Below are 12,100 nucleotides of genomic sequence, written 5' to 3' on the forward strand. Positions count from 1 at the left end.
CTTGGGTAGTAACGGGTTATTAGTAACGCGTTACCAGTAACTGTAACAGGAAATACCGTGACAGTTACTTTTCTTAATGAAAAAATTTCAATAGCAACGCTCGTAAAAGGCCGTGCTCTCAAGAACTGGCTTTCCACTTTTTCGAACTTTCTTCTTTTCCGTATCCTCTCCACCTTTCCACCTTTCACCCCTCGCAGTTTAGGAGAGGAGGTTGCATCTTTTCTGCAGGAAACATAGGTCGGAGGTCGGTCTTTAAGGTGATTTCTTGAATCTTTTCTTTCGTCTTGAGTCGAGCAGAAACAAGAAAAACAATGGCCGCGTATCTGCTCCTTTCGTTGCAAATGTCGACAAAAGACGATAGTCTTTCGTCGGCATTTGCCGCCTCCTTTTTTTTCCCCGCTCACCTCTCATGTTGTTCATCTTCCCTCGCGCTCCTCCCAAGTTAAACACGCTAGAGGTTTCCTCAAGTCAGTTTAAATTTACCGCGTTCCACTGCTACACGCCGGGTTCCTCGATGCCAGCGCTGCAGTACGGCGGAGACGCGCGTGAATCAAAGCCTCCTACTTTAAAGTTTATAAAACCACGTTTCCCTGCTCCAGGTGCGTTCCGAGCAGAACGTGGGACATATCTAGTGGGACCTTTCGTAACTGTTCCCGCTTGATTTCTCAAAATGCCGCCAGAGGCTTTAGTGGCGCGGGCGACAGCAGGCGGCGGAGTGATTTTTTTTTTTTCTGCAGTGCACGTAGTATTTCTTTTCGCAAAAATCAAGTATCCATGATTTTTTTTAAATAAAGGAACACTGCAAATATCACTTATGCAAAGGGAAGTTTGACATCCACTGAATGCAGCCGTACGGCTACAAAGGAAAGCTATACAGCTTTCTCAGAAACTTCGCAGTTGAAGAGAAATTCGTCCTGGTCCAGGATGTCAAGGTGGGTGTCAAACTTTCCTTTGCACAAACTTACTCCACCTTGGGGATTTCCCCTAAATCTGTTCTCAAATTTCACTCATGTATCGATGTTCTGCCTTATGTTTGCGTAATGTCTTGCTCTTGTTCAACAATGTTGGCAAGTGTTAACATTAACACCGGTCTTAGACGTTTAGATTTGGCTGTGGGTATATAAGACTATTGCGCAGGTTCAGCCTCGCTTTGGTCGGGTGGCTGGATCGAGTCACAGACGACAGACAGACAAACCGAAATTTCTGCGTTTTTAAGAGTCCAAGAAAGGCTATCGTCTTTAAAAAAGAAGCTGACAATTCGACCTCTTTTGAGGAGGAAGCTGGCCTATTCTTGCAAAGAAAGACCACCGAAGAAGGGCCTACTGAGATCGGGTACTCATAATGACTCCACGGGTGCACCAACACACAGTTAGTGAGACAATATCAGGCGTACACAACGATTGCTAGTGTTGGACGTGAGTGTTCCCCCGTTTTGGGTCTTACCGCCCGCAATTTTGACTACCTGAGTGTGCCTTCGCAGGTTTTGTTTCCAATAAAAAAAGCTATCGTTTGGGTTGTGATCTGATTGATTTATTGATTGATTATGAGGTTTAACGCGCCGACGCTACACAGGCGATGAGGCGTGCCGTAGTGGAGGACTCCGGATTAATTTTGACCGCCTGGGTATCTTTAACGTGCGCCGAAATCTCGAACACGCGGGTGTTTTCGCTTTTCGCCTCCATCAGAAAAGCGGCCGGGAATCGAACCCGCTTGTTTGTGATCTATTATACTCAGTTTTATACAGTAAAGGAAAAGTAACAACGTTACTTTTTTTATAAACGTAACTGTAGCAAGTTACTTTTGGAAACTCTGTAACTGTAATAGTTACTTTTTACTGGTAACTTACCCGTGACTGCCTGTATGTCAACGGCGCTACTCAAATGCATTGCTGGGGAGGCATTTTTTCGGGCCCCGTATAAGGCGTCTGAAGGTAAAGTTTGGTTACATTTGATTACATTTTCGTACGCGGCGAAAGGGTGCCCCACCAAGCGTTTCAAATACACGGACGGATGATTTCCTCGTTGAGTGAGGAGCAGAAAATTCCTGGAAAGCCGACGGGAAGCAGCGAGCAACGCCTGCCCGACGCGTGACGGTAAAATAGCGGTCGCGACCTGATCCGAGCTTCGCCCGCATATGCCGATGTCCGCCCCGTTTTCCCAATAACGCCCCGCACCGAAAGGGCATTGCCCGACAGCGCGTGGAGGGCGCTGCGTCATCGTTGATTATTTATGCTGGTATTCCCGGGATGGGTGGACGACGCACGCGCGGTGCGCGCTGAGGACCACCCGAGGCTCGTTTGGAAGTAGTTGGTTATCGCCAATAGTAGTGGGCGACGCGAGATATAGGTGCATTCCAGTGGGAAGCGAAAAGCACTCGAGCAAAAAGAAAAAAAAAATGAAGTAAGTTCTCACTAACGCGTAAGACTTCAAGGTACACCTTCACGACCATCCCGAAGGTTTAAATCCTCGATTGCAGCCGATTTGCTCCATCTTCGCTGCCGCAACGACCTTTACTCCATTATTGTTGCTATAAATGTGAGCTTCCTTCATTTCTTTTTTTTTTTTTTTTTTTGGAAGTGATAACCATTGGACATGACCTTGGAGGGGCGTATGCCAGGACGTGTCTTTCTTGTTTCGAGCAATTGTTGCCACGATTTCGGCGAACGCTGGAGTTTTTTTTTTTTTTTTCGGCCAATCTTGGCCAATTTCCCTAAGTGCGTATGCAATGGCTTGAAAAACGTGCGCAGGGGACGCTGGGTGGTCGTCGCGAGGCAGCACACAGGAGCGCTAGGCATTCTATTGGTTTTGTATACTGCCAGGCGGTCGCCGCGAGTCGCCGCGAGGCCCGGACACCAAAAATTACGTTTTACTGAACAGCTTCGCTGTTGAAAAAATTGTACCTGTTAATTGGGAACTGTCGATGAAACGCTCAAGCCGCCATGCTGTACACAGAGCTCTCGTAAAGTCGGCACGAAGAGCCTATGGCCCTGGATTAAGTACTTCCAGAAGACCCCATGCATCCCCACGGAGCGCTACTCCAAGCACGTTTTAGGGCACGCCTCACTACTGCGCACGTGTGTGTTGCTGGGAAGAAACTTTTAGCGGTACTAAAGGAAACCTTGTATGAAAATGTGAAGACGGTAGGTCCTTGTACAAGATACCTCCATAAAACCCCGTGTATCCACGTGAAGCGCACACCTCACTTTGCAAAATTTGTGTAACTGTCACGTTAGGCGCCATATTTACACGTTAGGCGCCACATTTGCCAGTGACTGGTTTGCACTAGAGTGGGAAGACGGGCTAGTTGGTTCATACTGATGGCAAAAAAAAAAAAAAAAACGCAAAGAAACTGAGCGGAAGACGAGAAAGAGACCCAGCGTCCGGTGTTTGTCTCTTTCTCGTCTTCCGTTCAGTTTCCTTGCGCTGTTTTTTGCGACTGGTTTGCAGCACGCACCACTAAACGGGTTCCCGCGCAGATTTGAGCTGAAGATTTTTCTACCTAATGCATCATCGTTTGGGAGCTCCTGCAGCATTTGTGATGCCCATTTAAGAACACACAGAGACGTAAAGAAAGGGGCGAGTGTGAAGTATGGATCCCACGATGTCGAAAGAGGTTGCGCCCACTTTTGTTTCCCAAGGGTGCGGCCTATTCGTTTTTCTTTTTATACTCTTCGAGCTCACGTCCGCAACACACCATCAGCCCACACCTGTCACGTCTCCAGGCTTTTCCAGGGACGACCCGATTTAGTCCACGCGAAAAAAAAAAAAAAAAAGCCCGTCAGTATCGCGTAAGAGTCACTGTATGAACATGTCGAGCAGCTCGTGGGAGGAGCGCGCCTGTGAGCATATTGCACGTGAAAAAAAAACACCTTGCACGTCTGCGTGCAACAGGGCGTGCGAGCATATCCGGAAGGGCGCAGCTGGCATTTACGCGGCCGCCCATGTATATGTTCCCATTGTGTCACCGTCGCATTCGTATTCACCGGCGCGCGTTATCTTGGCCCCTGAGGTGACTTCCAAGTCTTCGCCGGCCTCCTCTCTCGATCACGCACGCCACACCAGCACCGCCTCGACGAACAGGACTGCGCGCGGAACGATAAGCGCGGCTCTCCAATAGGCAGACTCCCGCAACGATAAAGCTTCAGGCTAGGGGGGTATTCCGTAAGCACCCGCAATTTCCGGTGTTTTTCGTTTTGTCTTATCTTCGACAGCGACGAATCGACGTTTATCCCTCTGTACGCAGGCCTGTTAATCTGGGTGGTGTTGACCACACCCGACCGCTTGTTCGTCTTCGTCGTTCACCTGAGCACATGTGCGCGGTAGCATGCGGCTTGTACCCCCCCTAACCTGCTGGCCCTTCGTCGCTGGCTTATCGGCGCGCACCGAATGCCGGTCGCAAGGTTGAAGGCCAGCGTTTTTTTGGTTTTCGCGGCGCCTGTGCGCGCAATCTAGCGGTGACGGCGTTGCCGCGAAGCAGGAATTCCTGTCTGCTGCTGACCCGTTTGGTCGGTTTTCCCACTTAGCCGTTCCCCCTCTCTCCCCATCTCCGGCTAGCTCTCACGGGGCATCCTCCTCATCCCCGACACGAATGTGTGTGGGTGCCGGAGCCGGCGCACGTGGTGTCGCTGTGGGTGTTGTCGCTGTTCGTGCGTTTGTTTGTTTCGTTGGCGGGTTTTTTATCGGGGTTCGTTTGCTCCATTCTCGAGCGTTGGTGGCAGGGGGGCGCGTGCATATGAATGGAGAGAGAAAAAATTGTGCGCGCGGGAGTTTAGGTTAAATGTGACCCCAGTGTGGTAATCTTCCTGGTTAAGTTTCTCGAAGAGGCTCGGGACATTTAAAGTTGGCGGTTTAGGTGTCTCGCGTTCAGGCGCCGCCACGTGCGTGATCCGAACCTTTGTAAACGCGCCACTGGACAGAGACAGTGTTGTGTGACGAACATGAGCGCCGCCGGATATTGGATCTATAAATGTGAGTGAGCTTCCCTCTCTCTCTTTCTCTCGCTCTCTCTTACTTTTCTCTCCATTTTCGTGCCCATGAACACGCAACGTCTTTCAGTTATTTCGTTTCGTTCTGCCGAAAAAAAATCCCGGGCCATCTACACTAACGTGAAACCTGGTGAGAGGCGAAGCATTCAGTGTATTCTTGGCGCCTTAGCGTTTTTGCCAACGGAGATGAAACCGCGTAGGTACACGTATACAGCTTTGCTGTAAAGGTCTATTGTCTTTGAAGCACGAAGCTCACTAGCGTCAGGCGTAAACGAGTCTCCCGGTGTTTTAGTACCGTGACTACATGAGACGGAACGACGATTACGACGACAGGAGACGCTAACAGCCACAGCTCCTAAGGGGCTTCGCCCCTAAAAAAATAGTGGCGGAACACCAGAGGGCTGCGCAGCGCATCTCCCAGAGAATTTGAAGAGTTGGGGACACCGCGGCAACTCGCATTGGCTATGTGGTGGGCAACGCAGTGGGCACCTCAACAGAAAGTGTGTCGAAAAATGTTGGACAGTGTTCGAAGAATGCTTGCAAAAGAGGGAGTGACAGCTGTCGCCCGTATTGAGTTACGGCGACAAGTTTTGCGCGATTTCGTACACTTTTCGTCCGTTGAACATGTATAGCTTCTCGTTATCGCGGCGTAAATGATACGGGCGACAAACGCACCGTTTATCGCACTTCCCATGTGTTCGTCCCTACGGTGGCAACACGGGGTTGTACCTCTACTACATCCTACGCTCGCTAGGACTAAGCCTCGCCAGGAATAAAAGTTCTTCTCTCTCTCCAGGACGCTCTCCTCGAGCTTGTTCCGGTCGGAGAGGCGAGCTGAATTATTTACAGGAAGGGGACGACGCTTCGTAATTTGAGAGAAAAACTCACTCGCCTGTTCGTCGAGCAACCCCCATTTCTGTCGACTCGACGGGAGAGCGCTACGGCTCGCAAGATTGATGGCGCGCTGCTTTGCTATGCGCCCGTTTTTGCGAATAGCGTTTGCACCCACGAGCGCTGTGTGATCGCTCGCGTGATCTGACAGTGCGTGCGCTAGAAAAACAAAAAAAGCACTAACCAGATTGTAAGCGATGTTCTTGTGGTGGCGAAAATGGCTGACCTACGTGAAGGAGCGATGGCGACGTTTCGTGATTCGGTCATATTTACGAGCGGATAGTGATTAGCTATCTCCCCCTCCCCCTCTCTCTCTCTAATACGCCAAACATATCTTGCATGGTGAACCCCGGCAGGTTTTCTGGCCTGGCCTCAAGCAGTTTTTCGTTTCTGTATCAGCTTGCGCTCAAAACAACAGTATATTGGCGAGCCTGCGTACGAAACGTATGCATGAAACTCCTCTTCTGCGGTTGACCAATATGGAAAAACCTTGAGTGCATTCGAGGCAATAAATTTACGCTTCATAGAGCCGCCGTTGCCTCCGCAAGTTCAAGCTCGACGAGTAGCTGGGAATCTCTCCCGGATGAACAGCAACTTCGATGGGAGCCAATATTTCTTGTTCAGCTTGAAGGGCTTTCAGAGCGACCATTTTGTCGGCGCCTTTCATTTCTAAGCGCGCGCACATAGCCGGTTGCCGGTTTATGCAGCCACGGGTTGGGAGTGGAGGGAAAAGGGGGGGGGGGGGGCGTGGACGCGCAGATATAGGTTTCATGCCCTCACTGATGGCATGTCCGTTGTGCTGGCGGGAGGTTTAAACGTGTACGTCCACTGCTCCAATGCGAACTTTCCGATGTCCTCAGTGTTCGAGCGGATTGGGTTTGTGGGTTACGCAGACGGTATGATGCCTACGACGCGGGAGGGACGCAGACAGCTCCAAGTTTGTCCGCTAGAATAAAGCTGGAGTCCGTCCTTCCAAGTTTCATTCGGCTATGTGCTAATTGCTCGATCGGAAATTACAAACACTCGTGTTTTGTTTCGTGCATCTCGAGGACTGCGCCCAGCTTCGCAAGTCATCCTGCTTCAGAGTGAAAGGGCACTAATTTTTTTTTCCGCTCATCTTGCACAGAGCTTCTAAATAATCCCTGACAAATGAATCTTTTTGCAGCTTCAATTTTATAGTAACAAAACAAATTTGATGAATGTTCACCAGCAATATTGTTGCTTTTTTGTGGCCGGAGGCAACTATCCAGCCTGTTCATGAGCCAAGCCAAGGACAAGTGGAACATGCCTGCCCGGTACATGACGGAACGCTCGCTGGAGCGCGGCCGCTTCCCTAGACAGTGGCGCCAGATTTCCCTCTGGTGTATATTAGTATGAAACTCTGATGACAGGTGACATGCAAGAGGTGTAGCAGATAGCAGGCGAAAGACCGCTATTGAAGCTACCTTTTGCTATTGCAGCGATGGCAGGTGAAGGACCGCTTTCTGAGCTGTCTTCCGATACCGCAGCGATAGATCGCGATAGACCTATTTTAATCCGTTCCACATGTTTGTATTTGGTTTCCCGTATTAATAATGTCACTGAGGCACTGCTGGGGTCGTGCAACATATGAATAAATTTATTGTGGGGCTTAACGCCCGACGCAAAGCAGGCGATGAGGCGAGCCGTAGTGGAGGGCTCCGGATTAATTTTGACCCCCTGGGGATCTTTAACGTGCGTCGAAATCACGAACACGCGGGTGGTTTCGCTTTTCGTCTGCACCAGAAAAGCGGCCGCCGCGGTCGGGATTCCAACCCGCGTCCTCGTGCTCCGTAGCACAACGCCGTAGCTACTGAACCACCGCGGCGGATATAAACAAATAAATGGTCGCCTCGAGTTGGTGTTTAGTGGCTCTAAATAGTGTACAGGTGGGAAGGGAACAAAAAAGTCTTGTGCATTGAAAAAGAAACAAACATTGTTTCAACCTTTTGTTAAGCAGTGCCTACACGCTGCGTGCAACAATAGCTGCTGTTTGCTAAAATAATCGGGCTCGAAGAAAAAGTAGTTGGAAAAGCTGGCCCCTTGCATAGGCAGACTCAAGTGTTTGAAACAAGACAATGTCTTTGAAGTGGGAACCAGTGTTTAGACGCTACACTGGCCCAGCTTTCCACCTTAAGACAATGTCTGCCAGGGGAAGCAGCCTTTTCATAAGTGAGTCACTAAATCTGTCGGATTCTTTGAGCAGCCCTTGTTGGAATTTCTTCTGGGCTTTTTTTTTCTTTGGCCCGCTTCTGCCATGAGGGCCGCCAAAGGGAACTGATGCATTGATACGTGCCATATTTTCATGAATGAAAACATTAAAATCAAAACTTCGCGCGCCGTGAACCGAGCAGGCCTTGCTGTTTCAATTCACGTCGCCGATGGAGTGCGCCAGGCAGGGTTTTGCATGTGTTCCGAAGCTGTCTGCCGTGGATTGTTTTACTCCAGGATTGATGGCACCTGTCGCAGAATCAGCTCACACCGCGAAGGTTTTTTTCTTTTTTCAACTCCCACGTGTGGTATGCCTTGTGTGGCTCAACTCGTGCGCTCGTTTTGTTTCGCTGTGTAGAGGGAAGTGTTACAGCCCTGACTGATTTCTACAAAGCTCGCGAAAAAAAAAAAAAAAAAAAAACGTACATCGAGCTACTGGCAATGAGGTCACTTTTGTCTGTTGTATGGTTCGGCGCAAGCTCATCGCGCGGAAAATGTTGGCATATTTCGTTCTTTTCTTCGCGCATGACTTGTTTAGGATGTGCAGTCGTTGTCAAAATTATCTAGGCCACGCCAAAAGCTGACAGCACAAACTTGACGTTCAAGTAAGACTGATTTAGTTTGTGACAGTAAGAAAAAAAAAAAGGTCCTTTCGCTGGCTTTCTGGCGCAAAATATTTCAGTCTCGCAGGAGTGGTAAGCGTGTACTTTTAATTCTTTAGCGCCTAATATGTTCGTTCATGGCTTAGAAACTTTGACAAAGCCTGTACATGCTCGCATTCTGCTAAAATACCCACTCTCAGATGTGTTGTGGCAGCCGCGACGTTACCAGACTCGCATCGGGGGAGCACGGGGTGAGGGTACTTTCGAACTCATATTTTTCGTGATAAAGCGCGGTAAGTGGAAAAGAAATTGAAATTTTCAGAGGGCATTCGAGGATATTCTTATATAAAGTGAGAAGGCGAAGCTGTGCGAGTGTTTGAACTTATGCTGACTTCAGGGCGCCGACAGTGGCGCCACTCGTGTCAAACTACGCGCCTTAGGCCAGTTTGCGCCTCCTGGTGAATCGCCCGCGAAGCAGTAGCCTACCACGTGCTTAGCGGTCTGTAGAGTGGTGCGTTGGTTCTTATCCATGGCTTCCTCGAGCATTTATGAAGTCCAGGCAGTCACAACGGCTTATCTTTACAGGGATCCTTTGCTCGTTTAGTTGGCGTCGCGAGATTCACGGGTTGAGTTTGGGTGGATTTTGGTGCTAGTTTGGGTTCGTTCTCCCTCGTGATTGTTGCCCGATGATCGTCTCGCGCTTTCAGGCTGCCTCTTCGGTGGAAACGACGAATTGAGTCGAGTTGAAACTGCGGCGAGAAGGGGGCTATGCCAGATGATTTCTGTTAGTTTTCACGTACGATCGTCGAGAATACTGGAGCTCCACTGGTGTTTGTCTGTTCGAGGCGGCATATGTTTGTTTGAAACATGTGCGCTTCTCTCCCGGCACGTGGCTTGATTCGATTACATTTTGTGGCGGATTGTTGTATTTCGCAATCATTTGTGCCTTCAAAAGTAGCTACCTGAACCGGATCGATGTAAAACTGGAGTTAAATGTCATAGTTCGAACACGACGTGAACGGCAACAACTGCCGGTACCACTAAACTCCGCTGTTTGGAATGCTAAGACAGAGCCGGAATTCGATTTCAAACGAAAATAAAAGGGTCGTTGCAAAAGAAGAAATTCCTGCGGGCCCCGGGCGCCGAGTTTTTTAAACGCTCTCTTCTCCCTCGAGCGTCTAACGCGGTCGTGATGGCGTGTGGGTCATTTTGGAGAGCACGGAGAGGGAGAGGGCGCCGGTTTTCTCTCCGCGTGTTGTATACACATCACCTCGCAACGGTTCGGCCGTCTCCGCTGTCATGCGTGAACCACGTGCTTTTCGAGCAACGGGACCCGTCGGGTTGCCGGAGCGCTTCGTGTCGAACCGGTTCATCCCGGCCCGTGCACGTGACGATCGAATGGTTCGGCCCGCTGCAGCTCTATTTATCGGCAGCGCACGGACACGCAGGGCACCTGCTTCCCGTACGTGACGTCGCTGGGTGGGCGCCGTTGAGGGCGTCGTGGTCATCGTGAGTCTGCTGCGGTATTGTTCCTTGTACTCGTCCCGTGGCAGATAAAAACACGTCGCATTTTTTTATCGAGCGGGTCAGTACACGTTGAACGCTACAAACAATTGTGCGATCATTGTGCAACACTGCGGGTAAAAGAGAAAATTTGGAAGAAGAAATGGACGACCCGAGCGCAGTCGTCTGTTTTGACCCCTCACTTTCTTTACTGGGAGTCTGGGTGCGGCTCGGGTTTTTACATGTCCATGGGCAGGATACTTTTTTGCGGTAACGCCCGTCCTTATCGCGAATGCCAAGTAAATTTCAATCTTATGTAGATGTCGTGGGAAAAAAATAATAGCGAAATTGGCCGCTAAGGTGACTCTATCTTTACGGCGAGTTTCAATTGTTAGTTATAAGTAGTCAGTTCACCGTGGAGTTGTAGACAGTTCTGAATTCCGCTCCGCTGCCAGTGCATGGTCGTCTACGGGAGGAGTGTGGTTACGGAAACAAAGTTTATGACGTTGCACTGCTCAAACGACTGCATAAACATAGGAAGTTATCTCAACAGGTATCATGAATAACTATCGGTCGCGGATTTCATACAAATAAGGTTGAAGCCGCCGCTCCCGAGCCATTCCGGCCGCATCATAAGGCCGCCGTCGAACGACTAACACCATCCATGTTTGCCCGCTAGGATAAACAAGTTCCTTTAACACAGAAGGATGCTTAGATTGGAAACACTTGCGCTTTGTTTCTTGTACTCACTGGGCCTGCTACCGCGGTCAATACGCTCGCAAATAAACTATTGCCAATTTTAAAGCGCGTTTTACGCTCACTTGATAGTATCCTCTTAAGTGCGGAGCACTTCAGGGGCCCGGCTTGTCGTCGTTGCTCATCCGCGGTCACGGTGTCACGCGGCGTCACGCACCCAAACAGAGGCTTCGCCAAGACGCCCGCTTGTCCCTCGATTCAGCCTTCCGGCCAAGAGTTAAGAGGTCACTTGAACAAGAGGTTTATATAGGCAGAACCGTTCGAAACTCCCGCAACCCCTGGCACTGCTCGGGCGTGCTGCAATTATTTAGCGCAAAGAAAACTGCAGGTACTTTTGAGGCTAAATATACGTACTTTACCGGCAGTACGATCATTTTTAAAGTCTTGCCTTATTCGATCCCCTTGTTCCTAGTGCCTCTTTTACAAAGTCCCTCAGCTGTGCTTATTATAGGCGGTTGTGTGCACGCCAGCAATAGAGTTGTGTATCGGAGCGGAGAACCGGTCCCGGTACGGTGCCCGGTAGGCGACCGGCGCTACTGCGCGTGCACAGTGTCGTAAAAACTGCTTTTGCGCATGCGTAGATGTACCGTGAACATTACGCTTCTCCGTGGAAACTGTGTGCCTCTTCTCTCGCTTTGTTAGCTCGTTTCGTTGTGTACCGAATGAATCGTCAACTCTCCTTGAAGTGACGAAGGCATCACCCCCTGCACCGTCAAAGCCGCCCACTTCATCCGTGGCACTGCCTCCGTCTGCCACGTGGGGGGGTCAGCGATCAAATATACCCCCTGCACCATCAGCCCCTGCACCATCAGCCCCTGCACCTAAACCCGCACTGACTGCACAAGCGAAGTCTGCGCCAGTGAATCGAGACCTGCCCCCGCCACCGCCTGTCGCACTGCAGGTAGGGCCGCCGATTACACCCGCACTCGCCTCCCAAAGTTCCCCCACTCCTTGTCGCGTCGACCAGCTCGAGCAGCGGCTTTCCGAGCTTACCTCGCGCGTAGTTGCCCTTACATCGCTAGTCGAGAACCAGCAAACACGTCTCGAGGCGCAAGACACACGCACTTCTAGCCTCGAAACGCTCATTACAACGCTCACGGAGTCGCTTAACAACCTAACTGCCACCATAAGCAAA

At 50.2% G+C, this 12,100-nt stretch overlaps 1 protein-coding gene across 5 annotated transcripts in view; it reads left to right on the forward strand.

Moving 5' to 3' along the window:
• Nucleotides 1-12,100, forward strand: part of Med15 (mediator complex subunit 15) — a 154,848-nt gene that overhangs the window by 72,368 nt on the left and 70,380 nt on the right. The window contains exon 1 of one of the 5 annotated variants that reach the window (XM_077677523.1): nt 4,922-4,967. The exons of the other annotated variants lie outside the window; for them this stretch is intronic. Within the exon in view, the coding sequence (XP_077533649.1) occupies nt 4,937-4,967 (31 nt within the window). The 5' untranslated portion in view covers nt 4,922-4,936. Of the gene's footprint in view, nt 1-4,921; nt 4,968-12,100 lie in introns of those variants that run through there. 5 annotated transcript variants of the gene reach the window in all.

Source organism: Haemaphysalis longicornis, unplaced genomic scaffold, assembly GCF_048455015.1.
Source record: "Haemaphysalis longicornis isolate Haplotype H1 unplaced genomic scaffold, Haemaphysalis longicornis Haplotype H1 scaffold_7, whole genome shotgun sequence".
NCBI classification, from domain to species: domain Eukaryota; kingdom Metazoa; phylum Arthropoda; class Arachnida; order Ixodida; family Ixodidae; genus Haemaphysalis; species Haemaphysalis longicornis.